The 19,721-nt window shown below is 34.3% G+C and overlaps 1 protein-coding gene across 1 annotated transcript; it reads right to left on the minus strand.

The window, feature by feature from the left end:
• Positions 1–1,450: 1,450 nt before the first annotated feature.
• On the minus strand, positions 1,451–17,868 carry LOC137400534 (A disintegrin and metalloproteinase with thrombospondin motifs like). The gene is made up of 9 exons (XM_068086859.1): positions 17,773–17,868; positions 15,409–15,618; positions 11,070–11,218; positions 10,824–10,870; positions 8,571–8,691; positions 7,356–7,499; positions 5,372–5,522; positions 2,495–2,596; positions 1,451–1,528 (listed from the first exon to the last, which is right to left on the minus strand). Exons 1-9 carry the CDS (start codon positions 17,866–17,868, stop codon positions 1,451–1,453), a joined length of 1,098 nt encoding a protein of 365 aa, XP_067942960.1.
• Positions 17,869–19,721: the final 1,853 nt, after the last annotated feature.

Here is a 19,721-nt window from a genome sequence, read left to right on the forward strand (position 1 = left end):
AGATGGATAGATGGATAGATGGATAGATGGATAGATGGATAGATGGATAGATGGATAGATGGATAGATGGATAGATGGATAGATGGATAGATGGATAGATGGATAGATGGATAGATGGATAGATGGATAGATGGATAGATGGATAGATGGATAGATGGATAGATGGATAGATGGATAGATGGATAGATGGATAGATGGATAGATGGATAGATGGATAGATGGATAGATGGATAGATGGATAGATGGATAGATGGATAGATGGATAGATGGATAGATGGATAGATGGATAGATGGATAGATGGATAGATGGATAGATGGATAGATGGATAGATGGATAGATGGATAGATGGATAGATGGATAGATGGATAGATGGATAGATGGATAGATGGATAGATGGATAGATGGATAGATGGATAGATGGATAGATGGATAGATGGATAGATGGATAGATGGATAGATGGATAGATGGATAGATGGATAGATGGATAGATGGATAGATGGATAGATGGATAGATGGATAGATGGATAGATGGATAGATGGATAGATGGATAGATGGATAGATGGATAGATGGATAGATGGATAGATGGATAGATGGATAGATGGATAGATGGATAGATGGATAGATGGATAGATGGATAGATGGATAGATGGATAGATGGATAGATGGATAGATGGATAGATGGATAGATGGATAGATGGATAGATGGATAGATGGATAGATGGATAGATGGATAGATGGATAGATGGATAGATGGATAGATGGATAGATGGATAGATGGATAGATGGATAGATGGATAGATAGATGGATAGATAGATGGATAGAAAGATGGATAGAAAGATGGATAGATACATATATATATATTAACTTTGTTTACACCGGTCAAGGCCGTTTTCAGCAAATTAGACTATGAGACAAAAACAAAAAAGAGTGAAGTAAACTATATTTATTGAAAGAAAAAGATTGTTTTGCATAATTCTGTTCTATAATATAAATTGGCAAGATGTTCGTATCTGGTATAAGTTGTTGAAGCTTTTGTTGAAGAAAGATAAATGCAGTGGATGGCCAAGTACAAGAGTAAGTATGATTATAAGATCTCTTTTTATCACTAAAGTGCATTGTATTTGCTGCTTAATTTTGGTTAAAGCCTGAATTTTATTCCTTAAGACAAAAGTAGGGGTATCAATGCATTAAGAATGAGTAAACTCCAAGTTACAGTATCTAGTAGATCTAGCAGTCACATTTTGTCTCTTTATTTTTATCAATTCTTATACATTTGACACTGTTTACATCTTGAGTTACAACCTTGGCCTGTATCAAACATTCTAGTTATGCCTAAGTTCATATTGCAAGGTTGCCTAGCAAGACGTAATGCTCTAGCAAAAGATTATTAATATTTGTGAGCTGATTTTTTAAACGAAGTTAAATGTTTTATAATATGTAGTTTATCAATATCGGTCTGATTCATGAGTGTTTAGTGCAACTTCATGAATGTCACGCTCAGCACCCAGTGTACCTGCCTCAAGCTAAAAACACGATTGATTTACTGGTGCAACTAAGTGAACTAATCCTTGAGTATGTATGATAGCTGAGAAGTGGGTGGAGTAAGTCGCATGTTAAGTTCACAATAACTAATGTTAAAAATTTTATTACTGATTTTAGATAGTTTGTATTGAGCAGTTATTGTCGTCATATTTCAAATTAACTTTAACTAACTTCGAGCTAACTCAAGTTTTCCTAACATTTTAAGGTGATTTTTACAGTTAATAAAATTAATCTTTTTAAAGGAAAAAAATTGCCAAATGTACTGTTTAGCATGTATAATTTGAGCTCTAGCATGTTTGAAAATAAAACGCGAGGTTTCAATTTTTTGCAAGTTTTTTTAAATAATTTTTAACGGCTTGTTGTTTAGGAGGTGCAAAAATTAGTAGGCAAATTTTTAATGACTTGTAACAGCATTTAAAACATCTGCTGTCTTTAGCTTATTGTTTTCAAGGATTTGCAAAATGATCTAAATATTATATATGCGTGTGTTTTGTATGATATAAAAAAATGGGTTTTACAAAAATATTTTATTTAACCAGTTGATGACTCAGGGTAATAACATACATGTGCACCCACTGTTAAATTTAAATTTTCTTGAGCATGAATAAATTCTGCACACACACGCACGCACACACAGTAAAATATTTGCAAAGAGTGCAATCTGGTTAGTTTTAAAGCACAATTTGTTAATCTAATGGTGTTGCATTACCGATACTTTAAAAGTTTCAAGTCCATTTTTATTTTTGCACTCTTTTTCTCTCTTTTTAGAAAAGCATAATTATGTCATAAAATGCTTCGGGAAAAAAAAATATTTGATGAATTTTAATGGCTCAAAACAGAATTTTAACTGAAGATGTAAGCTCAGTAAAAAAAGTTTTCAGCTAATTATTTATTTCCTTCAAGTTTGCAAATAAGAGGGAGTCCGTTGAGACTAGAATAAGTCTTACTTTATTCAAGCCACATGAAGTGCCTGAGAAGGCCCCTCCTTGAGCTCTGCAAGTTCCACTCACTGGATAGTAACAGTAGTGCTTGTTGCACACATTGGAGTTCTGCAAATAAGTAAAAAAATTAATAATTACTATTGGTCAAACACGACAGCTGAAAACACTCATTCAAAGTTGACTACCAACCATAAATATGTGAAGAAACTACGATCAGTGTCGGTATTTTCTGAATTTAAGTTTTATGATCAGTCTGGACCATCATCACAATTGTATAAATAAGCTCTGTACGCACCAATCAGATTTGTTTTTTAGCTTCAAGATCAGATACAAGCAACAAAATAAAAATATATCAAAAAACTTAAATAGTTATTGTGAGCTAATCTCAAGCAAGTTTCAAATGTTTGTTATAGGTTATGAAGGGTTAGTGAGTATATTAATAGAACTGAGTGAGCGGTAAAGGGCCTTGCAGCATAGTATTTCTCTTTCTAAAAGTTTATATACTCTTAACCAACTTAGTTTGGGGGATACTTGGTACCCTACCCATTGACCAACAAATAGCACAGGTTTTAAGGATCAGCTATTCAAGTACACTTCAAAGACACTTTTGTGTTACAAAATGCATTACGGGTATTTGAATAACGATCATTTCTAACATGGTATATATCAGTCAGCACCTAAACCAGTTCTAGTGAAAGATTGTTAATGTGATGACAAATATTCAAGAATGTAGTAGTAAAAAATGAAACCGTTTATATCTTCCATGCTAAAGGTTTTGTTATTTTACTAGAAGTAAGTCTAGCGACGCCCAGATGTCTTTCATTCTCAATCAGATATCCTGCAGGTTGGTCTTTAAGAGGCCGGTTCTCAAGAATCAGACGGAGTTTCAAAACCAAAAATTAGAACTACCAGAAGGCCTGGAGCATATGCGAGTGATGTTTGGCTAAAAATGGCAAAAAATTTTGGAAACGTCTAGAGTTTACTCAGACTAACAGACAGACACACGCAATGATAGAATGTGGTTTATTACTATTATTATTGTTGTAAAAAATTTTCTTCACAGTCGTGTGGTGGTAGATGACTAGTTTTAGTCCGTGTTGAGTGCGGGTGTTAACAAAAGGCCAAAGGATCCAACATCTTCCTTAATTCCACTAAGAGAGGACCTTCCTCAAAATGTAAGCTGTTCCTAAGATGGCTGTCTTCTGTATAGTCTCAAAAGACAAGTTCACTCCCACCTTGGCTAAGTATGCTATATGCCTCATTGATATTGTTCCGAGTGCACCAATTACTATTGGTATCACTTCGGTCTTCACCTTCCACAGTATGTTTATCTCGAATCCAAGCTCTTTGTATTTACCAATCTTCTCATCTTCCTTCTGTACTACCCTTGTGTCTCCAGGTATTGCTATGTCTATGACCTGACACTGTTTGATTTCTTTGTTTATTAATAGTAATAATAATATTATTATTATTACTATTATTATTATTGTTATTATTATTATGGTTTATTAATATAAATTAAGTTGTTAAAAATTGTGTAATGATGCTAGCAAATGAAATAAATATTAGAGGAGACTTAAATATGCTCCATATGGTTTAATAGGTAAGTATGGTTTCTTCATCTGACGATACATCTACTAATAGGGTAACTCTATTGTGTTCATTTTAAAGCTATTCTAGTCACTTCACTTTTGAATAGTTGGTGATTTGTGGTGGTCGTTACATAGAACTTCTAATTGCTAGATATTAACAAGCATTCAACAGAAATTTCACAGGTTAAATATTCTGCTATACCATATTATTTTCAATAGTGCTTCTGTATTTGCCACCTACATTGTATTTAGTTGCTTTTTTATTGCATTACTAAACGTTGTTTCAACATGTTTTAAGAAACCTAAAAATCTTTGGCTATGTAAAAAACGTGTCATGTTTTTATTTGAGCAAAGTATGCAAACAGATAACAGCTATGAGGCTTGAAAAGAGAAGCCATGATGCATAAACCTATAAAAAACTTCAAAAATTAAAGATTTTGTTTACTGGCTAGATTACATCAGAATAGTTACTTTCTTAGACATAAAACCTGACTTTTTATATAAATTTTACCAAATATACAAATGAACCATCATTGGTGGTAAAAGGAAGTGTTCCATAAGAACTGGAAAAACCCTATAATAAGATTCTAATTTGAATGTATCTCTCCTGGTTTGTCTTTTGTAAGATATTATCAATTAAGCATTTTATGTATTGTTTACGCAGTTGTTTATGTAAGTGTACTAGTTGAATGCCCGGTGTTGCTCAGGAAATAAAAAAGTTTTTGTACATAAAGTTTACTTTTAATCAACATATACAGAATTTACTATTCTAACTACAAAATGAAGGTGAGGTGTTTGTATATATTGTCATGTACTGTGTTTATTTCTGTGTAATTTATACTGTACTGGCTGCAGTGCCTTCTACAGATCTATACTGATTGCAATAGCCATGTTGGTCATGCGAGTTTAAGTATTTTCTTCACGTATGGCACATATTTTTCTTTTGGTATGGGTTTACGCATAATTCTAGCTGAAGTGTTCAGCGTGAAGCCATAAAATATTGGCAATTGTAATAAGTATGTGCACATTTTATTCTACGATATAGCCAGTCAGACAGCGTAGTGTGTGGGATATATGTCATTCTGCAGAACTGGAGGTGCCGAGTTCAAATCCAGGGCAAAGTACCTTTTTATTCCTAGAACTTCATCGCTATAACTGGACACTCGGACAGACACGCAGACAGAATACAGACAAACAGTGAGATTTATATAGTGTTCAAAAAGATTTTTCTACGTTACATAGTTTTTATGTGTCATAACTATAAGTACATGTAGTCTCAGTTCATACTTACATGAACATCCCCAAAGAATGGACAATTCATAGACTCAGGTCCATACTTCATTTTACACTGCTCATCTGTAGGCATGTTCACTCCCGGTAATGTGTGATCTAAGGGGTACTTTCCAGGTTCATCTACCTTTACGCAGTCTTTTTCAGCTGATCTGTTTAAATTATTTGTAGTTATAGAATTAGAAAATGAGGTAATGGCATTTATCATGATGGATCAAACCGCTGTTAATGGCTGAAAGCTAAAGTTTGTAATCTTTATTGTAATGAGAGGCGTGTCCATCTGTCCAAAGCCGAGGTTGAAGGTCAAACAAAAAAGATTGCTTCTCACAGAATTCAAACTCATGACACTTAGCTTAGCAGCCCACACTCCAACACCAGCACTAACCAACCACTAGAATAATTGCGAGCATACTTATTCTCTGTGTTCTATAGGCCCATCTCACAATTTCTCATGATCTCTCACAGCACACTAGACTGCCAGGGCCTTAGTAATATATAATTCTAGAATATTTTGCTACTAGTATTAAACATCTTAAACACAATAAAAAGGGGAAAGCAACAGAAAAATATAAAAGATAAGCATTCCATAAAGTTTAGCCTTTGCTGCAGCTTTTGTGCTAGAGACGGGTGTAAACAAAAGTTTTTATTGATAATAATTAATTAGAAAGTAAAATCGACATTCATCGTTGTTTTTCTTGTTTTATTATGTATTTTGTTATATGACCCACAAATTTTAAAAAGCACATGAAGCAAAGACTTGCAATAGGCTAAAATAAGGTTTTAGAGCATCACACAATAAGCTTGCAAATGCTGCCATATTTTAGTTTATTAAATGGATCATGTATTAACTAAGTAAAATCAGTATTTGCAGCTATAATGGTTTTGTCAGTGGGACTACAATCTAGTAAGTCAAAATTGTTTGTATTTTTGTTGATAAGTGCAAGGAATATACATGATGTGCAAAAATTTCAAATCATGTTTTTGCTTTTCTTAAGGATACAGTCTGGAGTTTCTCTCAATTGCTACATCATAGTTTCAAATATTAATGTTACATGTAATGTATTTGTTTGAATTAGTGAAACTGGAGGAAAATATATTGTAGTTTATATCCATAAGCTAGTTCTGACCTCAATTTAACAGCATAAGGCTTGTTTAAGAACAACGTCATATTTATGGCGTGCGAGGTGTTGCTCCCTGCTATGCGAGCTATCGTGCACACACTTCCACAGTACACAGCCACGCAATTATTACATCCTACATAGACAAATGTTGTTACAGACGCAATTGATAGCTGCACAATTTGTGCTTATTTTTCCCTGGCGGGAGACATAGTGAGTCTGAGATTACGCTGAGCGCTCGATTTACATAAATTTTAGCCTTTGCATAGTGAGCCCAGAACACGTACAACTGCGCTAGACAATGCTCTTGTGGAGTGCGCGCAGAATTTAGTTGCATCATCCTGAAATTTTATAGCTATCGCATTCACATCAATTGCACACCTAGATAAGCTTGCATAGCAGGATGCGGCGCCTCGCACGAAGTTGGTCTGAACTAGGCCTTACTTATGTTTCATTTCAGAACTGTGAAGCATCATAAAACAACCTAAACACGCACACAGTTATGAAAATTATGTGACAGGTTATTTATTATAATTCAAGTCGAAACTACGAAATGCAATTTTTTATATCGTATAAGGTTTCGCTGATAAGCGTTGATGTTGATTGACAAAGAGGTATTCAGTGATTCTATAGTTCTACTATTTACCAAAACCTTCTCACTGCCCAGCATATCTTATCGTTTTACTTCTGGTTGTCATAGATCTTTATACAAATTTTTAAAACTTAAATGCAACTACTTTTCAAAGCTCTAGACATGGTGCTAGCTTGAACAGTTGTACAAAATCATATATTGTTGATGATATGAAAAGGTTAGCTTTAAAAGCATACATGAGAGAATGTTATTTGTAAATGCAATTATGAACTTACGAAATATGCCTAGCCATGGATCTGATGGTGCAGGGTGAGGGACGGTATCGATTTGTTAGGATGGTGGACATACCCATAATGAAACCCTCTGTTTCCTTGCATTCTTCCCCTCCTCCAATGTCACCATCATGAACTGCTCCGAACCTTAGAAGTAGAATAGACTATTAAATAAATAATAAGAATTGAGTTACCGATATATCTATTTTATTGTAATATTATAAGAATGGTAGCTTTGATTGAATTAGATATTGAAATAAGCATGTAGCTAGCATCATAACCAATAGCTGGTTATCATTATAAAAAGTTAAGTCTTAAAAATAAGTCGATTGATTGAAAAATTCTTTTCAAATGAAAAAATTCTATTCATTGTTAATGCTTCTAATGTAAAAGGTCAAAAGATTTACAAACTATAGTTTTGGGTACGAGTAACTGCATGCTTTTAGGGTGCCGACCGGTTTTTAAATAATTTTATCGTTTAAAAGTTTATTTTAAGTAGCCATAAGAATAAAGATCGGGCGTTTCTGTAAATTAACAATTTAATGTTATGAATTATGTATACATGTCTATTTATAGCATAAATATTTCTGAATCTTTGAATATTGTAAACAAATCATTTGATGAATAATTGCTTATAGTAAGACAAGAATTTCACAAGAACCTATGAAAAATTTTGAGCTACTGTGAAATGACTTATAAAATAATAATTAAATCTCAATGTCTGACAGCCATTGATAAACTTTCAGCAATTCCTTAGGCCCTATTTTTCTTTGTCTTTAAAGCTAAATTTACATAAAAATTTTCTCATTGTTATCAGAAAATATCGGTATTTTTTATTATTAGCGATGGTTTCTCATGTTTGAAGTGATCAGATGTTTAGAGATTAAAATTGACAACACTTGATAGCAGTTAAAATGTTCAGATCAAGCGAATGTGTGATTACGATGTCTATAGTTGTAAAGAGACTGATAACTCTTCAACTTGAATGTAAGAGCTGATGTCAACTATAGCAACGATATCACCTAGTTTTGTCATTTTACACGTATTTTTCTTCTGAGTGTTTGAACCGCGATCAAGTTTTGTCAATTTTAATCTTGAAACATCTTGGCAGTCAGATTACCTCAAACATAAAAAACAATCACAAACGATAGAAAAATACCAATATTTTCTGATAAAATCTGCTAAAATTGGTGTAAGTTCTTTTTGAAAAGTACGTACAAATGGGCAAGTTCATGTGAGATGCTTTTAACTGATGCAAAGCCTCCATTGTCTGTGATGATGCCTGTATTTGATACTCCACACACTCCTCCGAGTGAAGCCTTCCCAGAGAGACCAGTTCCTACCAATCATGACAAATCGTGCTTTCAATAGATGTGTTCAAGGCTTACGCTATTGAAATTAAGGTCACGCTATATTAGTCTTATATATTTAGCCTATTATATTCAAATATTCTCTCTATCAGTTATTAGCATTAAACCGGGCAATGTCCGAGATGTCTTTCCTTTTCAATTTGATAGCCTGCAGCACGCGAGGGCTTGTTCAATGCAAATTTCTACACTTTCTTCACAACACAAATCCATGAAGGCATCCATTGATGGCCATTGTCTTTAATGCATGTATATTCTTGAGTGGTGTTGAAGAGGTAATTAGGAATCAGACATAGTTTTGAAATCAAAAATTTTAGTGACCTGACGGAATACAATGAATCAGCAAAATCAGTGGATGAAATCAGCAAAATATGTGGAAACACAGAGTTTACATACAAGCACCCTCACGCAAGCACACTTACACACGCACGCACACGCATGCACGCACACTTACACACATTTACATATGCACCCACCCTCACGCACGCACACTTACACACTTACACACACGCAAGCACGCGCGCACACACACACAACAAGGTGGGATTTGTTAATAAAAATCTCTATTTATTAGGATCACATAAAAACTTACATGCAGAAATGAAATTTCTCCTGTAGTTATAAGTATTTTATTTATGAGCTCATTAAAAGGCCCATTAAGTTTTTAATTGCAAAAATCACTCAAATATGTAAATGTGTTGTGCTGATATTTTCATGTTGCTTGTAATTGTGATGTTTTTCGATGCTTTGTGAAAAATTATAGAATTTAAGAAACTATCGAATCAATATTACACCATGTGTATTTTTAGATTAAAGGGTGTCCAAAAAATTTTGATTTTAACAAGTTTATAAAATGCTTACAAGAAGTTCAGATACTGGGCTTACGTTAGAGCAAAAAATTTGTTCTAAAAGCATTCTGAAAATGCAAAAAGAAAGCTGATGCGGCAAGATGCTTTACATGTAGTTTGACATAAATATCCCAACACCGACTAGCATTTCACGGACTGCAGATAGCTTTGCGAATTATGGGATTATTCAGGGCAAAAGGAAAAAACACTCAGAATGAGAAAGAACATTGACAAGCTGAACTAAAGAGCAAGATTTTATTGCAGTGTTTAAAGTTCTCCAATGAACGTCTCTCGTACTCTCACATAAAAAAGGCCAACCAGAATCAAGCATTCATTGCATTTTAAAACATGTTCATGTTTTGCTCGAATGTAAGCCCAGTATCTGTTATTTCACTCCAAAATTAAATCTAAAAAAAGAAAACTTTGTTAGCTATTTGAAGTCAGAGTGTATAAACTATTTCGGACAACATTCACTCTCAATAAGCAATTTGAAGGTCCGTTAGGGTCATCTTCTGGTGAAACTGTCAACACTATCCTGTTAAACAAAGTTTCTATGTATAATTATAAATCACAGTTTATTTGTAACATTAGCTTTCTTGCAACTAGTAATTATACGTATACATGCATATATTTAGGTTTCTGCCAGTCATTGGATGACATAGATGTATACTGCCAGTCATTGGATGACATAGATGTATACTGCCAGTCATTGGGTGACATACATTTATACTGCCAGTCATTGGGTGACATACATGTATACTGCTAGTCATTGGATGACATACATGTATAATACTGCCAGTCATTGGGTGACATAAGTGTATACTGCCAGTCATTGGATGACATACATGTATACTGCCAGTCATTCTATGACATACATGTATACTGCCAGTCACTGGATGACATACATGTATACTGCCAGTCATTGGATGACATACATATATACTGCCAGTCACTGGATGACATACATAGCCTATATACTGCCAGTCACTGGATGACATACATGTATACTGCCAATCATTGGATGACATACATATATACTGCCAGTCAATGGATGACATACATATATACTGCCAGTCATTGGATGACATACATGTATATAAAGAATTGTCGCCTATAAAATGCAAGTCCGAGCTTCCTTACGTCTCAACTAATCAGGATTTATTTCTAGAGCAAAAATATTTTGCAATGAGTATTTAGGAATAAATTTTAATGCTTCATAATTTTAATGACAAGCTGGCGGGTGTCAAGGGACTTACCAATTACAGCTTTTCCATCTGCAGTTATGTTCCGGTACATCTCTAAGCTATTGAATACAAACAAATAACTTTCAAACAGATCTTTCAGAAAGAATATTTGCATGAGAATATTATTGAACATGAAGTCAGTTAAAAAAAAACACAAAAGTTAAGAAACATTTCCAAAATATTTTCCGATCATTTAAGAAAACAATAGATAATGGAAAAACAAATTATGGTTTTAAATTTATGGAAGATGGTACTTACGAGGTAAGGGTAAGCAGCAAGTCATAAGAAACACTTGAGTTCTTTCTTTCATTGGCCCAGCTCACCATTTCATTCATAAATTCCTCCCCATTGATCTCTAGTAAGTTGCCAACCTTGTTCTTGGATATGTAGCTGCAGTCGCACTGATCCTGTCAATTGTTGATATATGCTGGGTGATAGTAAATCACACTCGTTATTAATTGCTTACGGTTGAACAGTAACATGCTCAGTACAGTCACTTTAACCCCTGCCTCACCCAGCCACTGTAGTACCTATCTCACAAATGTTGGAGTGGCTCCCACTCACACTGTCACTGCTGTGCCTATCTCACACAGCCACTATAGTACCTATCTCACAAATGTTGGAGTGGCTCCCACTCACACTGTCACTGCTGTGCCTATCTCACACAGCCACTGTAGTACCTATCTCACAAATGTTGGAGTGACCCCCACTCACACTGTCACTGCTGTCCCTATCTCACACAGCCACTGCTGTCACTATCTTACAAATTTTGGAGTGGCTCCCACTTAAACTGTCACTGCTGTGCCTATCTCACACAGCCACTGTTGTGCCTATCTCATAAATGTTGGAGTGACCCCCACTCACACTGTCACTGCTGTCCCTATCGCACACAGCCACTGTAGTACCTATCTCACAAATGTTGGAGTGGCCCCCCACTCACACTGTCACTGCTGTGCCTATCTCACACAGCCACTGTAGTACCTATCTCACAAATGTTGGAGTGGCCCCCACTCACACTGTCACTGCTGTGCCTATCTCACACAGCCACTGTAGTACCTATCTCACAAATGTTGGAGTGACCCCCACTCACACTGTCTCTGCTGTGCCTATCTCACACAGCCACTGTAGTACCTATCTCATAAATGTTGGAGTGGCCCCCACTCACACTGTCACTGCTGTGCCTATCTCACACAGCCACTGTAGTGCCTATCTCACAAATGTTGGAGTGACCCCCACTCACACTGTCACTGCTGTGCCTATCTCACACAGCCACTGTAGTACCTATCTCACAAATGTTGGAGTGACCCCCACTCACACTGTCACTGCTGTGCCTATCTCACACAGCCACTGTAGTGCCTATCTCACAAATGTTGGAGTGGCCCCCACTCACACTGTCACTGCTGTGCCTATCTCACACAGCCACTGTAGTACCTATCTCATAAATGTTGGAGTGACCCCCACTCACACTGTCACTGCTGTGCCTATCTCACACAGCCACTGTAGTACCTATCTCACAAATGTTGGAGTGGCCCCCACTCACACTGTCACTGCTGTGCCTATCTCACACAGCCACTGTAGTACCTATCTCACAAATGTTGGAGTGACCCCCACTCACACTGTCACTGCTGTGCCTATCTCACACAGCCACTGTAGTACCTATCTCACAAATGTTGGAGTGACCCCCACTCACACTGTCACTGCTGTCCCTATCTCACACAGCCACTGTAGTACCTATCTCATAAATGTTGGAGTGGCCCCCACTCACACTGTCACTGCTGTGCCTATCTCACACAGCCACTGTAGTACCTATCTCACAAATGTTGGAGTGACCCCCACTCACACTGTCACTGCTGTGCCTATCTCACACAGCCACTGTAGTACCTATCTCACAAATGTTGGAGTGACCCCCACTCACACTGTCACTGCTGTCCCTATCTCACACAGCCACTGTAGTACCTATCTCACAAATGTTGGAGTGACCCCCACTCACACTGTCACTGCTGTGCCTATCTCACACAGCCACTGTAGTACCTATCTCACAAATGTTGGAGTTACCCCCACTCACACTGTCACTGCTGTGCCTATCTCACACAGCCACTGTAGTGCCTATCTCACAAATGTTGGAGTGGCCCCCACTCACACTGTCACTGCTGTCCCTATCTCCGACAGCTATCATAGCCCATATCTTACACAACCACGGTAGCCCCTATTTCACACAACCAATGTAGCCACTAATTCAACTGTCATTGTAGCTCCCATGTCACGTACATGTACTTGATTGGTGTAACTTGAACAAAAAAACTGAGACAATAGTTTTCTATCAATAGATTTGATATGTACTAGTAAGTAATAAACTAATTTAAAAGTGGTATGTTCATACATTTGATATAATTGCAAGTTTTTAGTAATCATGAAAGTTGCTGGCTATGCAAATTGTGTTGTTGCAGAATTGTGACAATTAGTGGTTACGCAAAGTTAAAACAACATTTTTAAAGTGGGTACATTACTAAAATATAATATGTAACGTTTAACAATGTCTAAAAAAGTTCTTATATTATATATTATAGTATAAATTATTCAAATATTAGTGATAATCTAAAATATTCTCTATTGGTCTATCATTAACTATTCAGATTAAAAATAACTCAATCCTAGCTAACAGTTGCATCATAAAATTATTGCGATAAAAATAGAAGTTAAGTTCAATAAAAAAAATTGCGAGTGGAAAAAAACAAAAAACTTTTTGTATAAAGGTTCATCTTTTTGCATTTTCTGTTCGTCTTGACTGATTGCTAACACAATTTACACATCGGATAATAACTGCTATAACACTAGCAAGAGAATCTATTTTGCTCTCCCCAGCTGCTAGCTGGCTACTATTGTCAGCTGCTGCTTCCAACGTAGTCTCTAATGTCTTGTTTTATTGGGGTTCATGAAAGCTGCGCTGTTATTAAATCTGCTACCGTCCATGATGGTGTGTCATTAGTGACAGATGCTAGACAGTAAATATTCTATATAAATTGCTTTATTGCTAAACAAACCAACTGGTGTGAGCTGCAGTTGTGTTTGCATTTTAAGAGCAATGGTTTGTAGCTTCATTTTAGATTGTTTTTTGTTCATAACATTTTATGCTTAAACGGCTACCAATTTTTTTTTATTTGTTGTATATTCTTTGCACTATATTTGTTTGAAATTTTATAAACTAAATTATATATGCTTTCAAAACCTTTTTATAGGCCCTTTGTGTTGGTTTCTGTTGTTATGCGATTATATCTCCAAGAGATATGTTTACAACAGAGCACAGCAATAATGGTCTGTAGAAACTGTCACATAATTTTGTGCCAAAAAATACATGTATTTAAATAAGAAAATGGAAAAATTTATAAAAAATATCCTATAAAATTATTACATGTTTATATATAAATATATTCATTCAATATGGTTTTATGGTAACGCTTTATATAAAAGGGCTTAGTGCATCCGAAACCACTATGAAGTAAACCTGATGTCTCTGTGATGTAGGCCCTACTTCTTTATGCATTGCTGGTTTTTTGCACTTTAACCTGAAGAATATCTCCTAAATAAGTAAGATTTAAGAAAAAACGAGAGAAAGGGCTGTTTTAGGGTCTTCAATTAGTTACACTTACTACATTTAGCCAACTTGAAAAAAATAACTACATGTACACACTCGCTTACAAAAATATGGTAGCTGTTTGCTAAACACTTTTATTGAAGACTAGCTGTGCCACCCGGCGTTGCCCGTGTAATAGAAGAGTCTTTGGACAGAAAATTGATTTGTATTTAACATATAACAACATTTGCCATTCTAACTTCCAAACTACACATCATGGGAGAAGTGTGTCGTGTAGTTGAAATAAATTAAGAGAGAAATAAAAACAACTGTAAAGGTTTTAAAACTTTGTCAAACAACTGTACCTTTCAAGCTAGTGGCCTGGCATATTGCCAATGGAAACTCCACTAAGCTAGTTAATAAGGTTAGGCTTCCAATGAAAGTAAGAATTCCATCAATTTCCATGAGATTCCATGAATTTGAGTCTTTATTCTTGTCAAACTCAGCTGTTCTAATAATAGCTATAGCTGGATTTCCAACAGACAGACATACAGACATACGGACTTCGAGAAATAGATATATAGATTAGCAACACAGAATCAAGTTTTTTGTAGTTATGAGTCAGACCATGCCAGATTGTTATACTTAATCTTTTTTCAAAAATATTTTTAAAGAAGGATTTCTGATAGCAAACTTTAAGACGCATCTTTCACTCCCCCTTATAGTAAATTAATACTCTGTGTTACTTCTAATTGAATTTAAAAGAACAAATATACAATTAGTTATGTCCTAAGATACACTTTAACATGCGTAAAACTTTATAAAATGTATATAAAATACAAAAGGAAATTCTTTACAAATTGAACAATGTAAACATTTTTTATTTTAATTTGATATAAAATTACTAATCCCAACTCTTCCCTAATACAAGCAATTATTTAAAAACCAGCTAATAAACTTTTGGAAACATATTAAATGCTTGTAAACACAAACACATTCTACCGTTATATACAGGCCACTACCTACCCTGCACAGGTATATGTCAGCAATCCTCAGGTGAAACTTAGGCTGTGCGATTGTATCGTACACTTGCTGTACAAGTCCAAAGAGTTGTTGAATATATTGTCTCACATTAATTTCACAACCTCCGATCTTCTTTTGGAGGTCGATGTCAGCTACTACCATCACTCTTGGATAGATATCCGTTGGCAGCACCAGTCTGTTTTCAGCTGTGCCCTGCAATATCATATCAGAGAAACTCAAAACACTTTTTCTTAATCACGTGGTTGCTTTGATGAGACCTTGTTGATGCTTTCTGTTTTATCTGGTGATTGCCATGCGCAAAAGCTATCAACAAAATCATTTTGATAATGTTACAAAAGGTAGTTTTAAAAAAGATACAAAATAGTTTATAAAAATTGTTTTAGGTTTAGTATTCTAAAGATGAAAGTTGTTCCCAATGGTTAAACACAAGTTTTTTAAGGAAATCCTTTAGTTGATTAAGCTTTTACAATGCTTTTTTTAATTTACTTAGAAGGTTTTTTACCAATAATCATTCTTTATAAATTTCGCTAGTGTAATAATTCCTTGAAACCTTTCTATTGCAGTACTATGTGCCATATTGTTTATCGCGTACACATTTATCATCATGTAGCTCCAAGATACATGTATGTCACTAATGACTTATTTGTGCTGCAAAAAGAGCATTTTGACTAATTGCACATCTGCATCATATTCCAGCATATTTTCTTCCAGCAGATGATCTTTCCAAATACTATATTTGCATCTTCTTACTCAGCCGATGCTAAATGTTATTTTACGTCAATTGAAGGTTTCAAGATATTTAATAGGTTTGTGTCCTCATTTTATAAGGACAATTACAAGTTTTAAACTCATTTCAACTTATATTATGTGAGTTATTTACTATCAACTAATTTGAAAGTAAGATCGCTCATTTCTTTAACAACTCCCTACCTAATGTCTGTTCTCTTAACAGAGAAATATATTTTAAACGCTATATGTCAAACTATTTATTTGGTTTGATTAACTAACTGTTGTCCTTTTTAGGATTCTTTTAAAAATGTTTCTGTTTAAAATGAAACAATTGCCAATAAACTAATAAAAGATGTTTAAATTTTGTCTTGCAGTGTTGCTAGATTCTGAATACTACATTGGTTAAAATTCCATAATTATTCTCTGCTTTAAATTATGAATTTTAGCCATTGATGCATTTTAAAAACTATAATAACTTTTAATAACTATTTTATAAATAGTTATTTTAGTGTTAGTGTAGAAAAGACTCTATATGCAGTAGTTTTTGAATGATAAATAGTACAAAGTATACAATATTTTTGTTGTGGCTCAACAGTTTGCTGGTTGTCACTTACAAATGTTTTAGTCAAAGAGAAAAGGCTTATTTTAAAGAACAAATGCTTTTGCCAGAGATCAAATACATTGACATTATTGATATCAAATGTTGTTTGATGAAATCTAACAAAAACATCTAGTAGTCACTCAACAAATGCTGCCTTATTAAGGGCTAAACAACAATAGCATTGTACATTAGTTCACGCCATATGTAATACATAGATCCAGCTGTTAGTTTAAAGACACTGATGGTACCAAAAGATCTTTATGTGAAACTGGTATTTTCTTAAAATGGTAATCAAATAATACTTCTTTGAGTTAGATTTGCGCAAGCAAACTTAAAATAAAAATATAAGAAATATAAGGATTAAAGGCCAACTTATTTAAAAAAAAGGATTAAACTTTTAATGTGTTGTTGATTTTTGTACAATAGTACGGAATATTAAAAGGGTATTATAATATTTTAATGTCCTTTACTAATAATCTTCAGTGAGTTCAAATAGATGCTACTCATTGTACTAAATGTCTCACTTTCTTACTTTTTCTTAAAATCAGTTTAAGGGATTTTTATTTTATTCTGACATGGATATATATATTGGCTTGATGGTCGATAAATTTTAATGGATACTTTTGAGGTACAGGGAATATTAATATTACATGGATATTATATTATAATATTAATATTATAATATAATATTAATATTGTGATATTAAAATCGTAACATTAATGAAATATTAATATAATAGTAATATTACCTGTACCTCAAAAGTATTATAATATTAATAATAAAGTACTATATTAATGATATTATTAATAAGAGTAATATTAATAATATTAATATTACCTGTACTCACAATTAAATATAATATTAATATTATTTTAATAATATTTTCTCCACACTTTTTCATTTTGTGATTGTGTAAAGAAGCATTTGTAAACAGAAGTCTATACTTGAAGTTTTGGTTTTTAGAGAAAATCCTTTAGTTTTAAAATTCTTCTATTGTACTGTATTTATGGCTTACCTCTTTCTCCATTTCAGACGGATTAACAAACTCGCAGTCGCACACTGATAAAGTTGTACTCAACAGCAACAATCGCGAGAGTTGGAGACTCCTCATTTTGAAACGTAATGACTTAGTTCTACAGGAATAAGTTGATAGCGTAGAGTTTTCAGCTACAATAAGTATAGCAATTCTCCAGACCTGCCAACTCCCAGTTTCACTTGCAAAGTAGCGCATATTATTGGTCAAATATGAGATATCAAGATATGTCAATAATTTTGTATATTATTTTTTCTGTGTAAATAGCCAAAACACAATTTACTTGCACAGAGGTTTTACCATAACCGGTGTAAACAATAATTTAGTTAAATGAGTTGATCATTTTTAAGACCTTATTTAAAAATTTCGCAAACTTTGTTAAATAAAAATAACTTTTTTCTGCTTAGCTAAATAGATTTTTAGAGCCTAGCAATAGTAATAGATGCAATCTAAAAAAGTTAGACAGTTTAAAGAAATCTAAAATCCTCTATTTTTAACAAGATAGTATTTAATTAAAATGCTTCTATTTTCTCTTTTTATATGCTTGAATGCTTATCAAGAAGTTATTTGCCCCTTCACTACTTTACGGCAAGGACAGATAAATCTTTAAAGAGAATCTTAGTACTTAGCAGTATCCAGAGATTATGCCTACAAGAAAATATGACTATGAGAAGTTACACATATTTTACTGACAGCGTGTTAACCCTACAAACTTAGAGATTATGCCTAGTATCTAGGATATTACGCCTATTTTAATTCTGTGATGTATAAAATAAGGAGTGACATTATGAATGTATGTTTTGCTTGTGTGGATGTATTGTATATATATATATATATATATATATATATATATATATATATATATATATATATATATATATATATATATAAATATGTATATATATAAATATATATATATATATACTATACTACATATATACTACTATATATATATACTGTACTATATATATATACTACTATATATATACTACTATATATATATATACTATACTATATATATACTACTATATATATATATGTGTGTGTATAGAAGTCTATGTGACGAGTATGGCCTTAATAAACCACAACACTGGTGGGAAACTCCTGGTAAGGTCAATGAAAATGACAGCGCTAAGATCCTCTGGGACTTCTACATCCGGACTGACAAGCATGTCCTAGCAAACCAACCAGATATAGTAGTGGTGGACAAGGAGAACAAGAGAGCTACTATAATAGATATAGCAGTACCCAATGGCTACAATATAGACAGCAAAGAAAAAGAAAAGGTAGAGAAATATCTCCCTCTTGGAGAAGAGATTGAAAAATGCTGGGATGTAGAACAACTGTAATCCCAGTAGTCATTGGGGCACTGGGCGCAATAAAACCGGCGCATAAAATATGGCTTGCCCAAATACCAACAGCAATCACCTCAGGTGAGTTGCAGAAAAGTGCGCTACTGGGAACAGCTAAGATCTTGAGGCGAGTGCTCAAACTCCCAGGTCTCGGGTAGGAGACCCGAGTTAGAGCAGAAACTACCACCCATACGGGTTAACCGGGGAAGGGAACAGTTTATATATATATATATGAAAAAAAATTGATTCCTCACCCCGGTTAACCTGTATGGGTGGTAGTTTCTGCTCTAACTCGGGTCTCCTACCAGAGACCTGGGAGTTTGAGCACTCGCCTCAAGATCTTAGCTGTTCCCAGTAGCGCACTTTTCTGCAACTCACCTGAGTTGATTGCTGTTGGTATTTGGGCAAGCCACATTTTATGCGCCGGTGTTATTACGCCCAGTGCCCCAATGACTACTGGGATTACAGTTGTTTTACATCCCAGCATTTTTCAATCTTTTCTCCAAGAGGGAGATATTTCTCTACCTTTTCTTTTTCTTTGCTGGCTATATTGTAGTCATTGGGTACTGCGATATCTAT

Source organism: Watersipora subatra, chromosome 7 (genome assembly GCF_963576615.1).
Source record: "Watersipora subatra chromosome 7, tzWatSuba1.1, whole genome shotgun sequence".
NCBI classification, from domain to species: domain Eukaryota; kingdom Metazoa; phylum Bryozoa; class Gymnolaemata; order Cheilostomatida; family Watersiporidae; genus Watersipora; species Watersipora subatra.

What these genes read in the sequence shown, in the direction of transcription:
- LOC137400534 (XM_068086859.1), bottom strand. Translation starts at nt 17,868, where the DNA reads ATGAGGAGTCTCCAACTCTCGCGATTGTTGCTGTTGAGTACAACTTTA. An exon ending in CGTCTGAAATGGAGAAAGAG is followed by an intron (nt 15,619 to 17,772) that starts GTAAGCCATAAA and finishes ATGATATTGCAG; the next exon opens with GGCACAGCTGAAAACAGACT. An exon ending in AGATGGAAAAGCTGTAATTG is followed by an intron (nt 8,692 to 10,823) that starts GTAAGTCCCTTG and finishes CATGATTGGTAG; the next exon opens with GAACTGGTCTCTCTGGGAAG.